Source organism: Anguilla anguilla, chromosome 16 (genome assembly GCF_013347855.1).
Source record: "Anguilla anguilla isolate fAngAng1 chromosome 16, fAngAng1.pri, whole genome shotgun sequence".
Lineage (NCBI taxonomy): Eukaryota > Metazoa > Chordata > Actinopteri > Anguilliformes > Anguillidae > Anguilla > Anguilla anguilla.
This window is the reverse complement of record NC_049216.1, coordinates 25384324-25410286: the sequence shown is the minus strand read 5'-3', so window position 1 is coordinate 25410286 and position 25963 is coordinate 25384324. Positions and strand designations below refer to the sequence as shown.

The window sequence follows — 25963 nt, the reverse complement described above, 5'->3', positions numbered from 1 at the left end:
CATCTACATACATCTACTGCTGTAGCACTGGCTAAGGTTGTAGAATTTATTAGTAAACATACAGCTAAGCTTGATATTGAACCATACTGGCCAATAATGCCTTTTTTCTTTCTTTAAGCATTTAAAGGCCAGACTGTCTTGAGCCCAGATTTTTTTTTTTATTCCCAAAAGTGATTGCTCTCTCTCTTGGACTTATCCATTTCTCTATGCCAGCCAATGTACTGCAAGGAAAATACCGTTTCAATGAAACAAAATAAGACTGACCTCCTCAAATCATTAATGTTGATTTTCATGTTAAGATTGTATTAAAAACCAATGAAAACCAATGATTAGAGATTACAATCATTTTAAAGGCTTACATTGATTAGAATTAACCATGTATTAATCCAATTTAAAAAAAAGAATCAAATAAAAACACATGCAGTACACACACGTTTGAAAATGTGCACAAGCAATAATTGTTGATGTGCGTTCAAATGAATGTATCCTACTGCATAGAAATTGTAATGCTTGGAATTGTATTTTATACTTTATTGTTTGTAACACAAACAATATTTTTAAAAAAAAAACATATGTATGTCTATGGATTGTAGAACTGTGAAAATGGAAGAAATCATTATTGCTGGAAGCAAAGAAAAGGAAATCATTTAATCCATTTTTATGTATGTATGCAGTTGTTTGTGGTGTGCTTTAAGTAAACTGGTTTTGTGAATGTGGAGGAACAGCAGCTAGTTTGCAGTGGAATCAGGATTGTACTGAATCCTAGCCTGCCCCAGGCGAGTTTCCCCACTATCCATGAGCTAATTAGTCTAAGACTCTCTCCCCTATCTTATTCTCCATATTGCTGAGCTCAGAATTCCCACTGAGGCCCAACAGAAGAAGCCATCCACAAAAAGCAATAAATAAATGAGAACACACAAAAATCTGTATTTACAGTGCATTGTATCACTTTTCATGACTCGCAAGGAAAAACAGACTGTAAATGCCTCAGAATAATGACGTTGGGGGGTAGTATGATGAGAGGGGAAAGGAGGCCTCATCTCCAGAGGAACGAGAGTGATGGCTGCTGATCTGTTTCTTCTGTGAGGTCAACAGCATTAGGGTCAGAATGCAACTAGCACAGACCCTCCAGTAATTAAGTCCTGACTTGGGTTTAAGATCTGATCGTTGCGAAGAGGTGGGTACTGTGGCTGACTAATTATTTCTCCTGGTACTTGGTATGGATTGAGAGGTCAAATCATTCTAAAGCGCAGCTATGTGGAAACTGCTATGAGCACATAAAATCAATTGATTGGTAACTAAACAAAAGGAAAGTGAGTGTTTGGCCAAACACAGTGTAGTAGGTGACACCAAGAGTTAATTAAAGCCAAATGATTCCATTGAGTTACTGTACAAGTCCTTCAGCATGGTTCGTTCACACTGACAAGTCTCCGGTACAAGTGCCTAACAGATTTATTAGTTTGAGGAAAAGTACAGGCAGAGAAGAAGTGGTCATATGAGACTTAAATAACACTAAGGAGCCATTCTAGTACAGCAATTTTGTTATTCAATGTCATAGTTAAATGCAGATCATATTTAATTCAGGCACAGTGATCTTCAAAAGTGTAATGGACAATAAATTCAAATGAAAATGGACATACAATGTGTGTTTTTTGAAGTAAAACATGAGATTCAAGAAGTATGTTTAGAATAGATGTACTTGATTGGGGGGGGGGGGGGTGGAATGAAGCCTTCAATAAGATGCATTGAAAAACAAAAAATGATAGCAAACAATACTTCTATTTTAAATATACAGTACATGCTGTGTACTTGGATATGTGCATTATATAGTATGCCTCTGTCCAATTAGACAACACATTTTATACACACTAAACAACAAAATATTCATCAGAATTAACCAAATAAAATAGATATATTTAGTATATTTGACTCAAACTGTTAATTAACACTGAATAATATAGGCCCATGCACAATTAAGAGAGACTGGTCTGTATCCCTTTTTTAAATTTTGGTTTGGGTTACATGATGACTTATCAAACTAATGATGTAAATAATCCTAATTCAGCATTATGAAGTTGATTACCATTGCTAGGTTGGAGTTTGGGACAGAGAAGTTAAGGCTATTAAGAGGCTATTGATTCATCGTTCTGTTGAGAGAATAGGTAAGGCAATAAATGCACCATTTTACAAGGCCGGTAATACTACCCTGGTCTTTGCTTTGCTTGACTCTACCTGGCCTGGTGTGGGTTGAAACAGATTAAATGTTTTCTCCTTGAACAGGGACATCAAATCCGTAGAGCTTTCTCGATCGTTGTCTGTAGCAGGAACTTGACTGGCAGTTTCAGGCCGTACAGTTTGTGCTTTTAATGGCGCGGTTCCAGCACACTGATACAATCCGGCAAACACGAAGTACAGTCTCCATGCCGCAACATTGTGTTTAATAGCAACATTGCAACGGTACCATCTGAGACTTACTGGAACAGACATGACAATGAGAGATTCTCTGCTAGTGCTTGTGTATACAGGAAGGATCAGTGGATGGAATAGAGAGGATTGATTGTTAGAGGTTGTTTTTCTGTTATGTTTTTCCAGGTTTTTATAAATCAAGGAGAGCTGAATAGAGTTATCTGGAATTTTCTTTATTCACGTGATGCCTGAGCAACAATATGCACAATGGATTCACGCTCCCTTGTGCATATTGTTGATAACTGACTCAAATTCAATCTTTCTTCTATCTTCTATCTATCCCCGGTGTTGGGAATTTAATTGAGTTTCATGGTATGAAATAGTCACACTTTGCTGTTTTTTAAACAATCATTGCATTAGATACTGAAAAATGCAGTTAAATTGTAAGTAATCATCAATGCCTCAGGACTAATGTGTGTTGCATGTAATGAATTATTGAGCGCAGAAGGAGCAAAGAAAGGTTTTCATGAAGTACTGTGATGGCAGGATAAACACTGGCATAATTGTCAGCGTGCCTGCCACTGCACTGAAAGGCTTCAAAGGTATTTGGAAGCTGTCGCTCACTTACGGGGAAAAAAGATCAATGAGTTAATCCGTAACAGCATTACTGACGCCATTAGACATCCTTCTTATTTTGTGTTATCTTTCCTCAGCTACAGTTTCTTTCTTCCATTACAGGGGTTTCCATAGCTGTGTTACACCGCATCACACATCTCAAGGAATGCAAATGCAGGCTTACCTGGCATCCTGCTGGTGGATCCATTTTGATGTTTCCACTCAGGACAATGCTACCCAGGGGGGTCACTTCTCCTGCAGCATAAAAACATAATAAATCTAAATCGGATGGGTGATGGTGCTCCTTATGAAAGTTTCATTAACAACTCGACCACCCTTAATGATACTGCCTCTGTGCTGCCTGGCTGGTCAGTAGATTTTGATCCCCGTTTATTATATTTCAGGGAAATCCCTCTCCCTCCATATGTCTGTATGCTGTGCATACCTGCTTTAAAGCAAAATACCCTCTGGGAAAGAGACGTTACATTGACATTTATGTGCTATAATATATTTCCCTTGTAAATGGAATTTCTTCTTTTATTGCACCACATTAAGCCCAAAGTAAATGCATGGTAATTTGTTCCTTAACACTTCTAAGCCCTTGATCCAGGTGGGAGTTATCAGTGGGATATCAGGAGGATGTGTGCGCCAGTGGCAGGAGAGGGGAGGATTCATTGCCGCGCTTTCCCATGGAAAAGCTGACGAGCACAAATGCAGATGGGCTATCGAGAAAAGGGTGGAATCACAGCTGGGGAACTTAATAGAAGACAAGACCCCAGGGAGATTGAAGAGCCTCTAATCACATTTTTTTTTTTTTTAAATCAAAAAAAAAAAAAAAAGTGCATATAGTGTACACAGTGCAAAACCTATACCCCGCTAATTGCAAACAACGTGAAAGAACACCTAGAGGAACGGCTGACCCCTGTAAAAAGGACTCGGGCATGAAACGGCGAGTTCTCCATAGTGCTGCAGCCTGACTGAGGAGAAGGTCCTTTGGCATAGTGGGCTGCTCATTCAGAAGGAAATTATGCAGAAGTGCTGCACAACACTGCAGCACTTCTGCTGTTAAAATAAATAGCCCTCCTGAATAATTTAATATACGTTCATTAAAAAAAATAAAAAAGATAAATAAAAACATGCACTGCTAAGCATATCCATGTCTGTTTGAGAAGCAAGTGCATAGTGATATAAAGTGATGCAAAGGAAGCATGATCAGTTTTAAAAAGTATACACACTTAAGCACTTAGGTTGACACTGGTGCACTTTGAACATTTTCATTTTCTCTCTTAACTGAGCATGGAAGTGTCATGCAATACTTTTACCCTGCCCACACTGCAACTTAGTTTGGCAACCATGCTCGTGTGTGTCCAATCCTATAACCCAGTGCTCCACACTTTTTTAAAAAGTCTAACTGGAAGAGGATGTCTGAAACTCTGTTAACCTAACTGACTACATTTCTTGGTAAGAATAACAAAGGGTTTACTACGTAGTTTCTAAGGAAGCTTATAAAGACATGAATTAGGTCCCACACGCTGAAGCAGCCCATTCACAAGACCCTCAGTGACCTTGGCTTTGAGTTGGGGAAAAAAATAATTTCCTCACAAATCAGTCATCTAGTCATTCTGAACAAAAAAAAAGAAAAATAATGGTACACAGAATTAACAGAAATGTTGCATTAAGGAGGAAATGGTCAGAGCCTATACAAAATAAAAAATAAAGAATCACTAAGAAGTTCCAAAATTCAGACTTCAGGCGTAGAACTGTAATTTGGAAAGCTACGTTCCCCACAAATTTCATAATTCCAGAATATAAAAACAGAGCTCTCTCAGCAGAGGCACAGTTAACTAAAGAAACCACATTTGAGGGTGGGGGCAAATCAAGCTTTCGCCCTGTTCCTGCTCTACAGATCTGTGCTTGCTTTTCCTTGACCCATCCATTATCAGGCCATCCTACCTTACGCTCTTCCTCGCTCTGGATTAATGTCTCTTTTAATGGAGGAGAGTGAAGACAGATAGGTGTGCACAAGACCATGCTGTTGACTGCGTTGCAAGGTTCACTGCTGACAAGTCAATCTGATTTTTTTTTCAGGGACGTGCGACTGAGCCTTAATATGAACAGCGAGGGAAAAGCAATAGCACAACATAAACCTGTGTAGCCAAGAAGAGCCTGTCTGCAATGCCCTATTTAAATTCAGTTTGATTTTAACCCACTGTCTCTGACTAATGTCAATGCATTCAATGGTTGGAAGTGCTGATACGTCACTATGGGTAATCCACCACTCCACAGCTATAAATTCTCAAATACCGCTTCTGTTATTATATAAATTTGTAGCTTACATTTAAGTCATTCAGCAGCAGCTTTTAGCCAAAAAATTACAATTCACATGCTAAATAAATATCACATTACTATCAATACAACAATCAATAATTGTTGGTAATTTATTTTTCTATATTACAAACTATATAGAAATATATAGTTATGCCTAAATAAAACAGAGGATACAGTATAGTCAGAAACATCTCACGGTGGTGAACAAATTCTTCTGTTCTAAATATTAGGCCTCAGGACATTGCACCAAAGCAATCTTTGGACCCCAAAATAAGTAGCGTAAGCTTCAGTCATCCATCACAATAAATGCCTGCTCTTAGTCTTTACAAAATGCTGAGGGAGGTGGAGCTCTCCAGTCCAGTTTGTGTTTGAGGTGGGGAGGGGGTTCAGAGGTAGGGGGTGTGGGAGAGGAAATGTGGAGGTGCGCTAGAAACAGAAGGTTCACCTGGTAGGTTTTGGTAGAGGACATAAATCTCAAATTCACTGTTTAATATGGCTTTCTCTCTTTTTCTCAGTGATACTGTTCTATCGGTGATCTAGTCCCTCTAAGTATGAAATGTCCAGAAACCTGTTTGGTGCCCTGTAGAGTGGATCCACTTGGAACATCACTGCATTCCTCACTCAAGGTAGTTTAAAAAAATGTGCTGACAACCAAGGTTTTCTTTTTTTATTAATGCAAAGGAAATGCATATGCAGCCTAAAACCAGCAAAACAGTTTTATGAACCATAAAACGGTTTTATGAACCATCATCCATTGGCAACAGCCAGTGGGGTGTAGTTCATATGGGGTGTAGTCGGGACAAAATGTAAATCTGAATTGGAGGGGAAGAGTGACACGTTTACCAACATGCCAATTTCTGTTTATGAACCTACTAAAAAAGTAAATCCACAGAGACATCTGTTTTAGCCTCAGTAAGTGTGTCAAATATTAGTCCCTTGTGAATGGCAAGGTGTGGCAGAAATTCAGGTCCGGAGTGACTAGGCTCTTTAAAGCTGCAATTCGCACATTACATGCATCCATTTTCTTACTGTTGCCATGGTGCATCATAATTATGGATGATTTTACCAATGTCAGGTCTATGAGCTTTTTTAAGCCACTGTGTCCCGGCTGTATGTCAATGAAACGTAGCCTTCAGCTGACTGTTCATTTCTGTCATCATCTTGATCATTGGCATAATTTCATTGCAATACCATCATCGGCACTCCAAAAAAAAAAAAAAAAAAAAAAAAAAAAACCTTCAATGTCATAAATATTGCATTTCAGTCACTGTACTTTGCTGGGTCTATGCATTTTCATATTATAGTGTTTTTTTTTGTTTGTTTTTTTTTTTTCTGCGGAGGCCCTCTACTGTATGTTTAATATATTCCGAGCACTACACACAAATCAAACTTAAAGCATTAAAGTTATCTTCATGATTCAATGCTTACATTGATTGTTCCCTCTTGTTACCAGGATTTCATTTTTAAAGATGACACCACTTGATAAGTTATCAGCTCAAAACACAATTATTGCAGCCTCCAAAAGCACACGTGTACAAAAATGTATAAATCAACCCTAGACATGGCTAGATATGAAAATGTAAGATCTATACCTTTACATGTACAGAGGATATACATAGCTCATTTGATATAGGAGATATGGTATATCTTGAACAGAATATGCACTCAGTTATATTTATTTTGATTTATTTCTCTTTGAGCTCTGTACATATATACAAAAAAAAAAACATCAAAATAAGATTCCTCTACTTACTGCAGTGCGTTTATCTGTAGCATAGCTGATGCACAGTGCTGTGAAACTATTTTCCCCATTCATACATCCATCCATTATCTATACCCACTTATCCTGTTCAGGGGCGCAGGTGGTGCTGGAGCCCATCCCAACACGCACCAGGCAAGAGGCAGAAATGCACCCCGGACAGGTTGCCAATCCATCACAGCACACCCACACCATTCACTCACACACTCACACCTATGAGCAATTTAGAGTCTCCAATTAGCCGACCTGCATGTCTTTGGACTGTGGGAGGAAACGGGAGTACCCTGCAGAAACCCAGGGGGAGAACATGCAAACTCCACACAAAAAGGCCCAGGCCGGGATTCAAACCCACGACACCTTTTTTCTGCTACAGTGCTACTTACTTGATTGCGGCATAATGTGCTTGTAGAAATTTTGTGGTGACTACTGATGGTAAGGTTCAATATGAGTGCGGTTTAGATTCAACAGGGCCTGCTGCAATCAAGCAGAATCTAATTATCAATTAAGTCTGGCTTATTGCTTGATTGAGTGACTAAGGGGGCAATTACTTATTCACATGGAAGATATTGGTGTTTTTCATTAAATAAATGAAACAATCATTTTTTTTTAAATGTGTTTTGCATTTACTTTGTTTCCCTTTGTCTAATATTACATTTTCTATAGATCTGAAACCACTCTGTGTGACAAATATGCAATAGAGGAAATCAGGAAGGGGCAAATACCTTTTCACAGCACTGTATGCTGGTAAACGAATGAGTGAATTTTGAACTGTTTGCGTTAAAACTGAATGGAAATGGATAAAGCTTGCAAGCATGGCTATTAATGATTTGTAAAGCAATGTATGTGGCCCATAGAAAAAGAAGTGAGCACATAATATAAATTTCTCTTTAGAAATGTACCATTATTTTGAATCACAATGAGTGAAATTGCCCAGATGGACCATACATTTGGGTAATCCTTTGTTAGCAGTGATGAAATATAATTTTGCTCATATTCCTGAAATTCCACTGCACCACCACTCTGAGGTGTTTCGTTTAGAATATCAAAGATTATTATTACTTTTTTTTTTTTTTTTTTTAACAGACCAGTTGCAATTATGCAATGATCTCATGTTTTGAATGAGCACAGGAGCTGATACCTCTACCAGCAGGGTCATGTGATAATACATGGAGAGCTACATACTGTAAAAACATGCAAATATTCATCCACTGTTAACATACCTATAGGAGCATCCATGCACAGACCAATATGCACAAAACAGCAGTCATTACCACCTGCTCTCCTGCAACAAATGAATTTCCCACACCTGCGTCTGCCAGTCCCATTTGAAATCCAAACGAATGCTAATCAGATTAGACCTAAAAGAAAGTGATGCAATAAAGCGGTTCTAATCTCTGATGCACCTTGGTTCACAGCCATGAAGGACGTGGGTCCTTCCTCATCTAGATGAGGTGAAATGTCCTGTTAAAAACCTTGAGGGCCACGTGCTCCCCCATCTGTCATCAAAGTTAAATGACAGTGAAAATTGTAACAAAATTATTTGGTAAAGTGGGTACTAGGCTCTCAGCCAGCTCTCAGAAGACAGTTGGAGGAAACAACAGGGCTCTGTTTCGTAATGCACTTCCAAAGTGATGCATTTTAAGGGGAGGCACTTTATGCAGTGTTGGCCATTACCCACAATTCCATCATGCATTTGCAGCATTATGAGAGATTGAGGTGAAAGATTTCAGGCTTTCCCAAGTGAATGTCACACTGTACGGTTACTGGCTACCGGCTACCGGCTACCGCCAGCATCGCCATTATGACTGATTTTCTTCTTTCTGCAGATTCAGCTAAGATGCAATGCCTATCCTTTTTTAATGCAACACAAGTATGCATGCATATTGAGCGCAAGCACACTTGCATATCTGTTGCAATGCAATAGCCATGTTGCACAGCATATTTATTTGGCTGGTTTGATAGCATTCTTATGTAAATGGTTTTATTTACAACGAAGAAGCGATTGTCAACCAATTAGAAAAAAGACAATGACTATTAATTGATGGATACAATTTTACTGATTATAGGACTATGCCTAGCCTATTTGTAATTTGTAACTTCAGTCCTCACCTGACATTAACTGACATACTTGTTAACGTCTAACTTCAAAATGGGCTTAACTTAAAATCCACCATAATGTTGCATGGCAGAGATTGTAATGGCAAGAGATATGACATTGTAGCCTTTGTGGGGAACTCCAATTCTGTTGCTATACTGCTTAGAAGGATGAGGGGGCAATCATATGGAGAATGGCTGTATGTACACCATACGGTGTAAAAAAGGCATTATTTACTCCTAATTGATCATTGAAGTGCAGCTCTAATTGGTTTAAACTTTGCTATGACTGTCCTGGGACCCAGGCACTTAATTCCAGTGAAATGCCGATATTGATGAATCTAGTGTTTTGAGAAGGAGCAGCTGTAATGATCTTAGGCCCCTTGTCTCACATTACCTTTGAAGGGAGGAAAAAAAGCACCATGGAGATGGATAAAGCTGACCCCGTGGCCACCTCACGCAGGGAAGGGCAGAGGAGAAGATTGAAATTTCAAGCACTGCCAGCCCACGCCCATTTTTTTAATTGCCCTGGACCTCTGCCAGCCCACGCCCCTTGTCAGTTTTTTATTGCCCTGGACCTTTGCAAAATGAGGTCAGATTTTCATATTACAGCAAACCAACTCTTTTTGGCTCAGCTGACTCCAGTATACTCAAAATAGTCTTAATGAAATGGGCAGGCTGTAGGAGGGGGAATACAGGGGTGGATTGACAGGTGGCCATGACACAATGAAACTGAGAGAGAGTGTACGCCAATCAGGAAGGCCTTGCTAGCTATTTTGCATCAGTATGATGTTCTCACTGGAGTTCAACCACAGCGAGCTAAGGATAGTGTACAAAACTGTATCTGTACAAGCTGTTCAAGATTCAGAGAAACTGAAGCATGTCTGCTTCCCAAGGGCTAGGGTTGCTGCTAGTTTCACCTTGCACACCAATTTGTTTTAAGTGGAAAACTTTAATTAGTTGACAATTCAAATCTTTAAGGCTTTCCAGGTGCCATTTGCAGATACGTTTGTCTCTGTCAAACTCATCGATGAGTCCTACAAATAACTGTGCAATCAAATAATGGCTGGACAATTAGCAATTATGTTGAAGAGCCATTCTGCCTCAGGCCTAGGTGAGAGATGGTCTGTACTATCATTAAGTCCTTTATCAATGTGGATTAACAACTTCTTTTCTTGTACCCATGTCCTCATAATTGAAGAAGGCCCCAGTGTTACAATCACCAGTTCATGTTTTTTAAGCTTTTCTTTCAGCTTCTTCGATCAAAGAAATTAGTAGTTCACTCATAGGCCTTGACAGAGGAACACTGATTGGGTAATCATCCTGTATTTTCATCATGCATCACTGCGTACACCACCTTACAGATGAAAACTTACTGTAATTAGTAACCTTCCACTGGTCCCGATGTACAACCTGCCCGGAAATTGGTTTTCATTGCAGTCTTTGTTATTGCAGGTATTTAAAAAAATATTTGCAATTGCTGTTTGCCACACTTCCCTTTGGAATGATCTACACAATGAATGGAATAAATGCAATGACAAAGTAATCAACTGCCTTGCATCTTCTAAAGAAGCTTTTTGAAAATGGCGTCTTCAAATAAAGCGCTAGTCTTAATTATAGGTCATTGCTCCTCAGAGCTCCTGGAACGAACACAGTAATGGGAAGTTTTGAAGGGGGAAAGACAGGCACACTGACATTTGGATTATCATTATCTCCTCTGTGCACTGTCCAGTGCTTGTGAAGACATGGCTCTGCAAGGTGAAGAGATGGTCAGGTATGTCACAGCGGGTTGACAGTTTGACAAGCCGAGCTGACAGGTATAATTAGACAAGGCCGGCACAGCTATAGTTCCCCAGAGACACACGCCTGTCCTGTTCATCTCTGAAAATGTGTCAGAAAGGTGGGAAGCAGGAGGAAAGAAAAGAATGACGGCTGAGTCTGTTTTTTTTTTATTTTTTATAAATAAGCATTTTCTTTAACGAATTGCCTCTGTCTGCTTCTCTAATATGTACTGTGCTACTGGAAAACCATGTGTGCAACTGTTGAAATAAATGGGATTGAAACATTTTACTTTCAGTAGGAAAAAAAAAAGGAAAAAAAAGGCCTGGCTTTGGATTCAACACCTACGTCCAAATTTCACCCCGAAAAGCGGCACATTTCAAACCTGCTTGAAAGCGGTTGTCGCAGTTGCTTTGAAAGCGGAGGAGAGCTGGGCACCGAGGCGTGTGATGCAAATTAAAGTCCTCTCACGGAGAATCAGATTGAAGTCAGGGAGGAAGCGGCCAAGCTTATCACAGACCCCACATGCTCCTTTCCCCTCCGATTCCCACTCAACGGACCGCGGCGAGTTGCGCCTGTCCCAGAGCCGCAATCGTGCGCTACGCACGTTTGAATCAACCGCAAGGGAACATTGTTTTTATTTGGGAATGAAAACGGGCAGTTTATATTTGAACAGAGCAGGCCTCGGCAATTCATTACGAATGTGGTAAGGGAAACCCCATCGCACAAAGCAGGTAGAATAATTGCTCAGACCAGAGTAGGCGTCTGTAAACACAGTCAGCTGTCGGCGTTGGTGCATGTGGCAAAGCGAAAGCAGCCAGCGTTCAGGGGAGCTGAGGTGGTGCCAGAAAGAGGCATGCGCCCGGTGTGACGGATAATGTCTATTTCTGAACCCAGAGGTGCATTAGCGCTGCTTATTTAAACAGCCTGGAAAAGCCTGACTGAAAATGGCTCTTTAAATGAAATAAAACGGTCCCATCAGAGATGGTGAACTGAACTCCCCTCATCCTGGCTCTTCGCCCGTCAGAAACTATGAGGTGTACGCAAGCCAGTTAATGAGAAGCAGAGCTGACTCCCTGGTAAGGCAGAGACATTGTGATACAATGGTGAAGAACCTGAGAAAGAAAACCCGCTGCCCTGTATATAATGTTAGATTTTTCTCCTTAAATCGAAATTTGGTATATATATATATATATATAGATAGATAGATAGATAGATCTCATTTATAATACCTGTATCTTGTAATAATATAATATGTGAATTTTGCTGCCCCCTCCTGTCTCTTTTGGTATTTTTTACTTTGTTCTCCCATTTCAGGTAATTAGGTACACCTGTGTTGCTGTCTATAAAAGCAACCAGTGCACCTGGGCTTTTTCTCTCATATGGCTGTAGTCCTTTTTGGTTTTGCTGTTGGTATTTGGTGGAAGCTGGGTGCCTCAGCCATTCTTGTTTCACATTTATTATGTCTAAACTTTATGTCTGACCAACAACAGGGGATAGGTGTAACATAAAACGAAGCCTTTTTTGGTAGGTTTTTCCTGTATTCAGGACCTGTTTGGGTTTTCTGAGAGTCTCTCCTGCCCTCTCTGGAGGAGCTGAACACGCAGCGCCAGTTTGGGGTTGGAGTTTTCTCTCTGGGATTCCAGATGGGTTGCCTGGAAATTGATTTTTTTCTGTGTGTAGTTAAGAGTTTTGAGGAACTGCTTGATCAGCATTGCATAGATCTGAAAGTGCCGCCATTTTACTTGCCTGTGGAGGTATACCATCTAAGGCTTCGGTTGCCTTCCTTTTATTTATTTTTTTGGTAACACCTATGCGAAATTCATGAGAGAAAATGAATACTTATTTGATAGGTAGTATACCTCAAAATGTTAATACAAGGGGAAAATGTTACATTTGGGGAAAAGTAGTGATGTTGCATAGGATTTCATTTGCAATTCTTATTTTTCAAAGCTTAGTCCTAATGGTTCTATATTAACAAACACCAAAAACTGCACAATAATTTAAAAACGCTGGAAGAAAATATCTACTGGTATTGCCTTGTCTGGAATAGCAATTGGCTCACTAAATCCATAAATTGGTAGTATAAAATCATAAGTTAATTAAATCTGCTAACATTTGCATGGGCATTTCGGTTATAAGTTAAAAGGAGAGTCAAACATGACCGTAAAAAACAAAGTGCACTGTGTCTGCAGTGTAAATTGTGTAAGGGTGGTGTGTCTAGTTTATAATATCACCTGCAAGAAATGCATGCTTTCATAGCTACCTTTAGCCGGCTAAACAAAAACGGTGGTGGGCAAACCTGCAACAACCCTTCTGACTTAGCTGGACTGGCAGAAAATAGCACTAAGCAAAGGTCTCTAGGTTCTAAGTCAATGACACTCCGTGCATCAAAAAAAAAAAAAAAAAGTCACCAGCTCAATTAGTGTGTATTGCATTGAATACCATGCCAAATAATATGGTCAGGGGCAAAGAGTTACAATGGAAGCAGTCCTACAAGTAGAATGGGTTCCAAGGAGTAATTACATTAACAGGCTTAAAGTTTTTCACAAATTGAACTTTCAGCAAGATGGTCATCCCCAGCACCATGCGTACCTCAAAATGAATGACCCAATAAATTAACTGACCCCAAAATTGTTTTGCAATGACAATTTCAGTTTTCACATAAACCTGACTGAACATTAGTGGTTTGACCTGGCCAGCAAGCAGAGAACAATGGATCTTGAAAGATTCTGCATCGGGGAATGGTCAAAGTTCTTCTCCCCGCCATGAATTATTCCCTCATAAAAGACTAAAGAAAGTGAATCCATTTCAAACTTCTGAAATTGCACGTTAAACAATTTAATTCTCTGAGCTATTGTATAAGTATAAAATACAAATTTCTATTTTGGGCATACACTCTCGCCATAGATTTATTTTGTACAGCCTCTTGTACTTCATATAGTGTGTGTGTGTTACGCACACACAAGTGTGCGTATATACTTTTTTTCCCCCCTATAGAATAGAACTCCACCTCTGTGCCACAAAAAACTGCTCCCTTACATATTTAATTTTTTTTCCTAGTTTCCTTGAAACCACTTTCTTTTATGTGTTTAGAAACTGCACATATATTTGCTCTGAAATGCATTACAACCAATAACACCAATTACTCTGGCTTTTACAATTGTGCCTGCTTTTAAGAATTCACTTATCCTGGGCGAAAACACAACATTATGCAACCATTAAATAGATCTGTAATTTTCCTTCCAGAAACAAACTTATTTTCAAAGCATATATCAATTATTAAATCTTTTTTTTTTCTCTCCCTTTTTCATCTTGCTCAGACAATGTATTTTGCATGCCTTCTTCCTTCAGAATCCTGCCCTGCATTGTTTGCTCAAAACTGGGCAAACCCAGAGCTTCCTCATCATATCACTTAAACATGATCTATGTTTTCATTAATTATGCATGCCATGTTGTTCTAAAATGTCTCTCTACACTCTACAAACAAAAACAAGGATGTTTTCACCAATAAATCATTTATGGAACTAACAAGCAATGCTTCCTTTGCATATTCCTGCATAGTGTTTAATGAATGCTTTCCTCTGTTTTTGGCACCCAGGAGAACAAATTAAACTTACAGCATTAATTAAAACCAATACATCTCTTAACTTTGAACTGCAGTTCACTGTCATGTTTTTCAGTTCAGGTTAAATAGAGGTGTACAATGATTTCCTTTTATTTGTTTATCTTAAAATTATAGAGGATGCTATATAATTAAAGAAAAATATAACCCACATTATTTTCAAATATTGCTTTTCTGAATATTCAATTTAATCATTTTAACCCGTCACTTAGAACTCAAATGACCTACTTCTCCACATAAAGTGGTTCCTATAAATCACAATTTCAAACATTTGATTTATTGATTTGAAGCCAAAATTACTCATTGAAACATTTTCCTAATTCATACCCTTGAATAACTAACTATAAACTTCAGTTGAAATGTCAAGAGTGGAAATTATAAGGATTCAGAAGAGTAAATCAGGGAGTTTCTCTCTTTGAGGTATTTTCGTAATAGTGTGTATGGAGTCTACCTCAGTATCTGAATGATTCCTACACTGTTGTGTATATATCTGTATATATTCAAATATATAAAGTTGGTTCCAGGTTGTGATTGTTCTTAACATAATTGTTTCTAATTTTCTGATGTGTAAATGTCTGTATTTTAATTTGTCAAAGCTGTCAGAATATTTTTTCTGACAATCTTTGACAAAACCCTCAAATGGAAAGTGAGATTGTTTAATGACATCAAGTTTCAGACCAATATTTCAGACAAATATTTGTTGAAGTTTAAGTCTTTTCTTCAGACTAAGAAAGTCTGTTTTCATTATATCTGAAAGAAACCCAGTACGGTTGTTGTAGTGCATACAGTGAGCCTCAGCAATTCTGATTGAATTAATATACACGGTCGAATGATAATCTGAATAGGACTACTGTGTGCTGCTGTCTGGACGTGGTCTGTGCTTGCAGAGTCTCTGTGTGAATGAAGCAACAGTGGCACAATCGGTGCCGTGAGAGCGGCCTCATTTCAGTGCCGCAGGGCTAGAGTAGTCCTAGGAGGGATGGCGAATAATTCTTTAAGAGTTGGCTCCTGTGTATTTTACTCCTGATTTAAAACGGAGTAAGGACTAACGTCAAAAAACCAAATCCCCATTCAATCCTCCTCTGATTTTCAGTTGCTGAATGCAGTCTGAATGTTAGAGCCCCCTTGTGGCTCCCAGTTAACACACCAGTCTATGGTCTATGGAAACGCTGTTCAATTTATGGCACGGCAGCTAGGAGCTCAGTCGCTTTTAAGCCCCAGATATCCCTGGCAGGTGCTGGTAGGAGGGCAGTGCGTGAGCGGGAAGCGGACAGTAAGATCTCTTGGTCCGGGCTGTTTGAGACAGCCGCATGCCGCCTGCCGCCTGTTAAAGATGTGCGGACAGCCCTGGGATCTGGGCCGGCTGTTTGCGCAGCCGCGGACGGCTCTATTCTCTCCTCCGCTCTGATTGATTTTCCTGACTGCTGTGGCCTTGACGCGTTTATGAGTCATCATAGGCAGCCTTCAGCCGTCCTATGTAATGAAAACGCTTATACGTCCTCTCCCTCACTCGTTCTTTCTCCTTTTCTCTATCTCTCCATTCTCTCTATCTTATTTTTCACACACGTATGGACAAGTGTGCTCTCCGATATATTTTGCTCCAGGTCCTGTTATCAGGTACATTTTGTACATATATTCATTTTTGTACAAAAGGCTTTCACTGCCAATAAAAAATGTTTATGGTATGTCTGTCAAACTGTCTATGTTTATGATTATTTAATGCAGTATAATGCTAGTGGTCAGGAGGACTTGTAGACATATGCATTGTCAACCATGCTGCTCCCCTGCAGTACAGGCACATCGGTGTGTTGTGTGTGGATCTGAGATCTTAGAATGAAGAAATTAAACTGCCATAGCCCAAAATAGAGGTCTCATTTTCAAGGGCATTGGTTCTCTGGCACTATCTACATTGTATTGGAAAAATCTGAACCTAACTGATCCTGCAAACTGATCCTACAGTACAGACATCAAGTGTGCAAATCCTGCATGTAGCCCATGCCCACCTTTTTTCTTTTTTTTTTTTTTTTTTTGGGGGGGGGGGGGGGGGGCGTAGACCAGTCCTCTACTCTTGTAATCTTCCCCATTGCTTTCAAAGCATACCTTGTGTTTCAGAATCCATGAATATCTGAATAAAGTAATTCTCTTGAGGAATTAAACAACACTGCAGTCCCTGAAAACCACATCCAGTGTGCTGGTGGAACGTGTTTGCGCAAATGGAAAAATGACATTCAAATTAGGCTCATTTCTGCTCCAAATCATGGAAATGGATACTTTCATGTAGACATTCGTGTGACATTGAGAATACCTGAGTGATGAAAAGCAAATGGGGGCTCTGCCTGCATGTTGTTGTCCGCATCAATTTAATGGAAAATATTGTAGTGCAAATACATAGTTTATTTTCAAGAAAATTGAGATGAATCAATGACTTAAGAAACATCTTCCACTGATTTTCTTATGTCAAATATAACACGCAAACTAAAAAAATATATATATAATCAACACAGGCATATAAGAACACTGATATAATCAATGGGGTCTAAGGCTCGAGGAACAGCAATAGATGGAAAAAATGTGCACAGTACATTGTGTGCCGAAGAAATGAGTCGTGTAGCAGCAACACATGCCTGCTGACAAGTTCGGTGAAGGAAGCGAGTTACATTGCTGATCCAGTCAAGGCACATACCACTGAGACTGTAGATCAAGCCTTCTAATCATAATCAAATAAGAAATCACTGATTCATAAACATTTAATGTATTCCCCAGTAAGTGTCATGGCCACATAGGGTCTCATTCAAAGAGAGATCCAAACTGCTTAAAGAGCCATGGATTCACGTTTAATAATGCCTAATATTTATGTCCTACTCATCCATTATGTCTGAAAAAGCATTTCTTGTCCTGCACTAGCACTTCTCTTTATACAAAGCACATGTCAATAAGCCTTTTGAACCCAGCTTAAAATATTTAGATTCTGAAATGTTTTAAGTTTTTAAAGATATCTTTTTTTTTATTTTTATGATGGCAGTTCTGCTTGAAGCTCTTGTGCAGATTGTAGCAGTGTGTCCTGTGGCCTGAATCCAGTGCCAGCCATAGCAACAAGTCCTGCAGGTGTGGCAGTGGTAGGACAGGTCAACAGTTGCAATTGGCCCTTCCAAATTACAGTGAAAATGGGAGAAATGTTTTTTTCTTTATTCTTTGAATAAATGGAAAACAATGCTTGTAAGGATTTCAAACTCTTTGTGAAATCTTGTAGGCTGCGAGTGGCCATCTGAACAGTTTTCTTTGGGTTGCTTACACACCTTTTGTCCTAGAAAGACAGTTGTTATATTCCAGTTTTAAATTTTAATTTATATGAAATTCCCAATATTTTCTCCGGGGAACAAGTGTGTGCACCCATGAAAACCCACACACAAAGCAACACAGAAATTCAAAGAGATGGCTGGGATGCCACATCACCGGATGCAGGTGTGCTTTTCAGCAAAGTCACCAAAGGGAATGAAAAAGTCACGGGGATAATGAACGCTCAGGAAGACAAGCGAGCGAAAGAGGAAGGGAAGAACTAGCTGACTGGTGTGGAGATGACCTACATTGACAAGACTCTCTTTGAATTCGCAATGAAGTGGCCCAGCTCGTTAGTACTCTGGTGAGAAGGCGGGCGTGATCAGAAATGCACAGTCGGCTATCCTGGCTAACCTCTCTGCAATTCTATTACACTTGTTTATAGCTCTTGGCAAACAGTCCCAAATATACTTTAGCAACTGAGGCAATGGTTGGGTGTTAAAGGGAGGGAGTGGGTGCTAATTAGCATTGTGCAAGGAGAAACCGGAGATGGGGGGGAAAGCCAGTCCGGAAAGTAAAGGGGGATAGAGATGGAAGACAAATTAGGTGGAGAACATGAAGAGGATTCAGAGAGAGGGGGAGAAAGAGGGGAGGGGGGAAGAGATCAATAGGAAATGCATACGTACAGGGCTTGATCACAAAGACAGAGACGTGCTACAGAGCACCAACACAACCACACCCAACAAAGTACTCTCTTCCGTAAATGCAGATCAATATCTCCTCATAAAGTATATTCCCGTTCCATACAAAAGAGGCTGGAGCACAAACAACTACAGAGAAAAGCCTTCCATATTTAACTCCTCTTAAGATGGATGCATCTTGTCTGGAGAGAATAGACCCTGGCTTCAGACTCAGGCATGATCCATCACATGGCATTTCCAGCTTCCTGTCCGCACCCTGCTCGTCTTCACAAAAAATGGAGAGATGGAAGAACAAGGGCAATCATTTGCACACAGCCAGCAAAATATCAAAAGGTCAGAAGAGGTGCACACCTGGATATAATTATATGACAGTGTGCTCGTATAGATTGAACCTTGGCTACTCTGAGAGGTCAGGAGGATTGCAATAACCCTTGAGTGCGTCACCCGTGAATCTGTGCCATCCATGTAGAAGGCAGTAGCATGCCCTGTCCTGGCCTTGACTATTTGAAGAAGCATATTGCCTAATATACCTTTGCTCTGCCGTGTGCATAAGAAGAAACTAACACAGCCATGAACTGAAAAGGGGCTACTACAGTACCATCAATAAACAGAGATACTGAGGTCATAGAAACTTTTAATCGAGTAACCATCTCATTAAAAACTGGGCCTCATGAATGGCAGTTTGGAGATACTTTTCCACTAATTGATGCAAGGGAGTCCATGTATCATGTGCTATTTATTTAAAGAGATGGGAATTCATAGTTGCAATGTGCCTAATGCATTGGGACCAAGGAACATGATGTACTTGCAAACTGAAATATTGTTTGCAGTGTTAGTGCAGACATTTCCAGTATATGCAGTTCTCCCAATCTGTTTTCAAATGCGGCAGAATATAGCAGGTCATTAATTATTCAGATGAAGCTCATGCTGTTTAATTACTCCAATGATGGTGGCAATGATGACTCCTTCCAATGATCTGCACACACTCAAAACTTCATACTAATCCAGGTTGACTTTTCCTTTCCTCATACTATTATGTACAATATGATTTCATTTCATTTCTAGATGTAAAGTATGCTTTTTTTGTTGTTACTGCCATGCCCATGCTACAGTGCCTCACTGTGGGAAAACTATGGAATCACACTCTGGAAAATTTCTGAATAATCTTTATTAGGTAATCAGCAAGGTATTTTTTTTGTTTGTTTGTTTCATTTTGTTTGAACCTGTTCTGTTATCATCATAATGTCAGTGCTATTCCAGCGCAAATGTCTCTCAATGATCCTTTGAACGTCAGACCTGGATGTGTCCTAACACACCTATCTATCAAATTCCTGAATCCCAGCATCCATTTTGACATAACTGACAGCTGTGAAGAGAATCAATAGGCTACCTGTATTGATTTCTCAAGTTCATTTTCCTCAGTTTATTAGAAAAATAAATCCAAAGCTTCCCAGGTTATTGTGGATACAGTGGATGAAGAATAATGCCATGATAATACAGTGATAAAAGCATCCTTGAGTCTCATAGATTCAGATATCCTATGTATGATTACTCAAAACTACATAAACACTATGACGCAAATAAACCACAGCGGCGACAACATTATGTGTCCACATTAATGGGGCAATTTCCTCTTATAATATGAGTTCATATAGAAAAAGAAATATATAGCGTCGTATAAACTCTCTCCATAAAGAGGCAGGCACAATAAATCCCAGGTAGAAATGGTATGAAGTGGAACCAATATTTCTCTGGACTCTCTCCAGAGCCCTAGTAAAAACTGCTAGCCTGGATGACCTCCCCATTAAAAATAGATATGATGGAGGAAGAAACATGTAATGCAACTGATTTTCAATGAGAGCATCTCATGGACATGTGCAGCTTCTGATCCCGATGGAGCCAGCCCAAACCAATGTGTGTCATAAGTGACTGCTTAGGGCCCTGTGACTGCCGAGGGGCCCTCAAATTATTCCAAAACATGTATATTATTTAGTGGGTGGAATGGGGTTGCCCCCAAATAAAATCCTGCTTGGGGCCCCTCAAAGGCTAGGGCCAGCACTAGGTCCAGGAGTCTGATTTCTTATCAGGGGGATAAAATGCTGTTAAGCACTTTTGCCTACTGCTGTTATCAGTAATTTATTCAAAACCCTTCACAACTGTTCACGGCGAATCAAGCCTCGCCTGTCCGCACGTACGCTTGAGTACACAAACTGTGACGCTTTAACGCGGTCAAGGGCAGGCAAACGATCGGGTTCGTTGACAGGGGAGCGTTGGGCGGCGCGTGAGTGGGGGTGGATTATGGCTGCAGTAGCATCGTCCTGCCATTGTCCTCCAACTCTCTCTCAGGCACTCTTCTGGTGACATCTAATGTTGAGGGCACGTGCATTACCTTATCAAGTTTCTCATCTAATGTGCATTGGTAAATTCGGTAAATGCCATTTTCCCTTTTTTAAAATTTTTGCATAGCTTATACTGTATGCCATAATGTTTGTTTACTGATTATCCATGGACATAGAAAATTTACTAAAATCTACATAGGACTCAAGCCTAGAGCACAGTGCTGTACTTCTCATATATAAAGACTATGGTGTAATACCTATAACTAGACAGAGGTATATGAAAAAATTAATAAGCTTCTACAACAAATAGCATTGGTAAGCACACGCATGCCCACACACACACACACACACACCCACACACACACACCTTACACATACATGTACGCAAGTATATACATATATGTATGCAAACATAGCCATTACACATACATTTAATGAACCAAAATAATGGTAACTTTCACAAGAATAAACATGAGTCCAATAATGTTGAAGAGGGCTGACAAATGCTGTACATTCAGTGATTTGCAAACAAACAAAAAAATCAAAGAGAAACATAATCATGCTGTATATTGCATGTTGTACAAATCCAATTAGGATCATTTTTATTTTTTCAAAAATTCCATACATGATGTTTTATTAATAAACGAAAACCCACAAAAGGGAATTCTTTATACAACAACATTTCCCCAATTAGCTGTGTAGGCACAGTACAGCATTGGCCCTGGCAATTAGGATCACAGACGAGTCCTCAAGGCAAGCTATGATCTAGATTCACTGCAGGCACTCCACCCTTGTATACATTTCAACAAACAATGACGCAGAAAACCCTGAACCATCCAAAAGCTGGTGGATTTTGCATTTAAGGGACAGAGAGTTGCAATCAAATTTGGGAATTTATATTAATTTATTGATTAAAAAAAAACTTTTCTTGTGCATTTGCTTTCACATTCTGGTAAATAATTTCAAAGGGGTTATTTGTGAGATGGAACTATACCTGAGACACATAGTTATGAGCTCTAATACTTTGCGTTTATGGTAAACACTTTATAAATGAAACTTAATCATCAATCATTTATTAATTTATTAATTAATTAATTTATTTATTTCCATACATGTCAACAGCATGGTCACAGCATACTGTCACTGATAACTACTGTAAAACCAGAGCAAAGAAAATACTTGAAAATGACTTGAAAATGAATTTGATGTGTCAGATGCAGTCATCCATAGCCAATACAAAGGACCAAAGAGGACACCAAAAAAAAAAAAACTAAGAGCTTTTATTTGCTTTCATTCTTTATATTCCGTACTGCCTTACCTTTTTCTAGTTACACACATTCTACACAGTTTCTTAGTAGAAATGTTAGAATGTACAGTATATTGCATAACATTCTAACATCAGCTAACAGATAGAGAGAACCCTGTATCCCATAGTTTGGCTGTGGAAAAAAACGTATCCCTTCTGTTTTGGATTTCATATTATACAGCACAGGCTTCCTGTCTGGGAGGGGACAGTGCTGGGGAGCAGCGTTTCTGGGGCGCTGTGCCTTTAAGCAGCCAGGCCCCTCCTCCACAGTGCAGCCCAGCGCCGAGCGCTAAAGCACAGAGCCCCCATAACTCCGCTAACACCCTTCCATCATCCGGCACTCGGAAAGAACACACTGGGGTGTGCGGGCAGAGAGGAGGGGACTGGGGTAAAGGACAGACACACCAGCAGGACGGCACCACTGAGCGCATTCCACATCTTTTTTTCCCCCCCTGTCTCTCTGCTAACTGCGCTCTTTCAGAGACCGACATCCCTGCTGAGGAGGGGGGAGCATTTCTCCTGTACCACTGTGAAGGGAGAGAGAGGGAATCAGCTGTGCTAGTAGGATTCAGCTTTAGTTTAGTCTTTCTGTCTTCGTTTTTTGCCCTTCTCCCATCCTTTCATTCAGTGTTTTCTGTGAGACGACTAGCTGCTGTCATCTCCTCCCACCACATCCCTGAAACCTTCACATTCACATCCTCAATCTCTCACGTGTTCTCATTCCACTGAGCTCCAATACTTAATTCTCTCTCTCTTTCTCTCTCTCTCACTCAGACTCTCTCTCACACACACACACACACACACGCACGCACGCACACAGTGAAGCAGTTCTGTGTGAACAGACAGTGAGTGAAAGGGAGAGAGCGCGGGAGGAGTGTGAGTTTGTGCGTCTGTGTGTGCGCATTTCTGAAGGATCCAGTGACAGAGGCTGCGTCGGTGCTGGCGGATTGCGTACGGCTTGGCTGCTGCCGTCTGCAAAGCCGAGCGCTCAGGAGCCGGGGACACGAGCACTGAACACGAGCACTGAACGCGACTGCTGATCTGAAGAAGTGCGTGTGCATGGGACACACAGGGAACTGAAGCGTCACTACAGGAAGATATGCATTTTTACCGGAGCTAAAGCTTTAAGTCCCAGCACTGCAGCACACTGCATCTCTCTCTCTCTCTCTCTCTCTCTCTCGCTCTTGCTTTCTCTCTCTGTCTCTCTCTCTCTCTCTCTCTCGCTCTCTCACAGAAAAAAAGAGGAAGAAAGCAGTTGCTTTTGAGTCTCCCCGTGTGTCACACAGGATTCGCTCCGACAGTATCGCCCTGGATTCTGCCCGGATTCATCACTTCCCCTCTGTGCCGCTGAGACCTGTCTCTCAGGGGAGAAACGCATACTGGATTTACCTCCTTCAACTGGATTGCCATTGGCTTTTTGTTTTGTGAAAAGCCTCTAACTACATCCTTAGGGAAAGCTGCGTTCAGTAACACAGCAAGACCACGCTCACTGGAGTCCCTTAGCAACAGCTGAAGGAGTTTATTAATTAATTTGCGTTTTTATTTAAGCTTGTATTTATTTGTCCTGCTGCCCTGGTTTTGGCGTAGGCTCTTTGGACATATGCGAGGAGATGGATTGGGAGCTCTGAACAAACATGAGAGAGGGGGGCGACAGAAACGGTGAGGACAATCAGGTCTCTGTCGTCCTGGGCTCTGGGGTCCTTCACTTCCCCTTTCCTGTTTTCCTTAATATTTTGCTCATCTTTGCAGCAAATGTCAAAGACGAGTCTCAGAGTCTCCACCATTCTTCAGAATTTGGTCTCTTCTTTTTCTTGGCTGTAAAAGCTGCAGTGCTGATAGTGTTGATTCCTTGTTACCCCCTTCCACTGTCCCTCCTCTCTGAGTGAGAAATGAAGGACACGTTTCAGATGTCCCAGAAGAAATGATCATGTGCAGAAACAGCTTTTCATGTGGTCCTTTTGGAGATCACTCCATTTTTAATCAGATCTGAAGGAACAGGAGCAGGATGTGTGGCACTACGTGTAGCATCTTCTGAATTCATTACATTTTTTTTTACATTTGTTTTTTTTTTTTGCGTATGTCGATGGAAAAGCTTACCCTGAAGACAAACAATGAAAAACAAATCCAGTCAAACAATTGAGTTACTGCTGGGATCTCTATTTTTCTATTAGACATGGATATTCTATTTCTTTTGGACAGGTCATCATGAAAAGCTTGTGCCTGTCAACAAATGATGTTCTTCTTACTTTTAAAAATAATTACTTAAAATTGATTTTAAGGGCAAACATGACATGGAAAATGACAATTTCAAAGTAGACTAGTGCCTCTGCTGTAAATCTCCAGACACACAGACGCACACACAAACACGCACGCACACACATACACACACACACACACACACACACAAACACATACACACACACACTCGCAGTGATGAGAGGGCCATCTGTTTCATCACTTTATCATACACGGTTTTTCTTAATTTCTGCTTTTTATTTTCTGTTTTAATGAGCCTGGTCTAGAGTTGTTTGTTCTCATTGTTTTGTTGTTTTTTTCTACATATAATTTGTTTCACTGGTGAAAACCCATGGATCTACACGAGTAATACACGCAACTACGCAGGCAAGACGAGCTCTTTTGGCTGCCCAGGTGCTTTTAAGATGTTGAGATCTCCCTGCATCCCCGGGGCTCCTGTTGGGATCAGTAGTACCGTGGCTCTTGGTGGCCAGAGACATGGACCCCGAATCGGCTCCCCCCCGACCACAGCGTGCCGCCCCTTGGCCCCACGTCACCCTGTGAAGGATGTCCCACAGTGCAGCTCCGGTCCAGGATATCTCTGAGACCCCCAGCCAGAGAGAACGAATCCGCAGCCACATGAAGATGGTGATTGACAAGCTGGAAGGAATTCTCACTGAGCTCAAGGATGTGGCCAAGGAGCTTCGGGAGGTGAGGCACACAGTCTAACAAACCTTTTTTAGCCACATGTGATCGAGTTCATGGGCTTGAAAGCAGGGGGGGGGGTTGGGTTTAGGGTTTGCCCTCGAAAGATTACCCTAAAAGAGTAATATAGCAGGGTTGTTTTGGAGGTGCTATAGTGCTTACGGATTGAGGATGTAGGTGTAATCAATCCTTGCCCTCTGCCTATGGAAGTATAAGGAGCAAACTATTTAATACAATTTTGTACTTAAAGGCATGCACACAACTGCTAATCATATGCAAATGGAGTCAATCTGTGTTGAAATGCTTTGCCACAGGGAAAGCCAATCTAGCTAAAAATAATAATTAAAAAAATACAGAGGTTTTGCTTAAGAGGGAAGCAGGACTTAGTGTTGCCGTGGTTATATAACCAGCTTGCTATCAGATGGATTTGCACTGTATGTTCAATACTGCCATGGTAACAAGACAAAGCTGTTTTAGTCAGAGACATAAGACTAGCGTTAGCATGGTGTGTGTTTGTATTGTTCTGGAAGCCAGGGGAGCTGTATATGCTTAACTAAGACAAGGGTGTAGGATTATCCTGGCTGTCAAAGAGGTTCATGGTCTGAGGGTCGTCCAGACTGTTGGGCAGCAGGCCTTTACTGGTTGGCCACTTCACCCAGTCCGCTATGAGCGCTGGAGATCGCAGTGGGGGAGGGGTGTAAAAATATCTTTTATCACATCAGTGATTGTAGGAGGTTTTTACAAGATCTTTCTGACATATACTCCCAACATCTATGTGATGTGCAAATGTTATAG

The 25963-nt window shown here is 40.5% G+C and overlaps 1 protein-coding gene across 1 annotated transcript in view; it reads left to right on the top strand.

The window, feature by feature from the left end:
• The first annotated feature begins 22519 nt into the window (after positions 1-22519).
• LOC118214877 (inhibitory synaptic factor 1-like) overlaps positions 22520-25963 on the top strand; it is a 36064-nt gene continuing 32620 nt past the window's right edge. Inside the window, exon 1 of the mRNA XM_035395153.1 lies at positions 22520-25174. Within this exon, the coding sequence (XP_035251044.1) occupies positions 25031-25174 (144 nt within the window). The 5' untranslated portion in view covers positions 22520-25030. The remainder of the gene's footprint in view (positions 25175-25963) is intronic.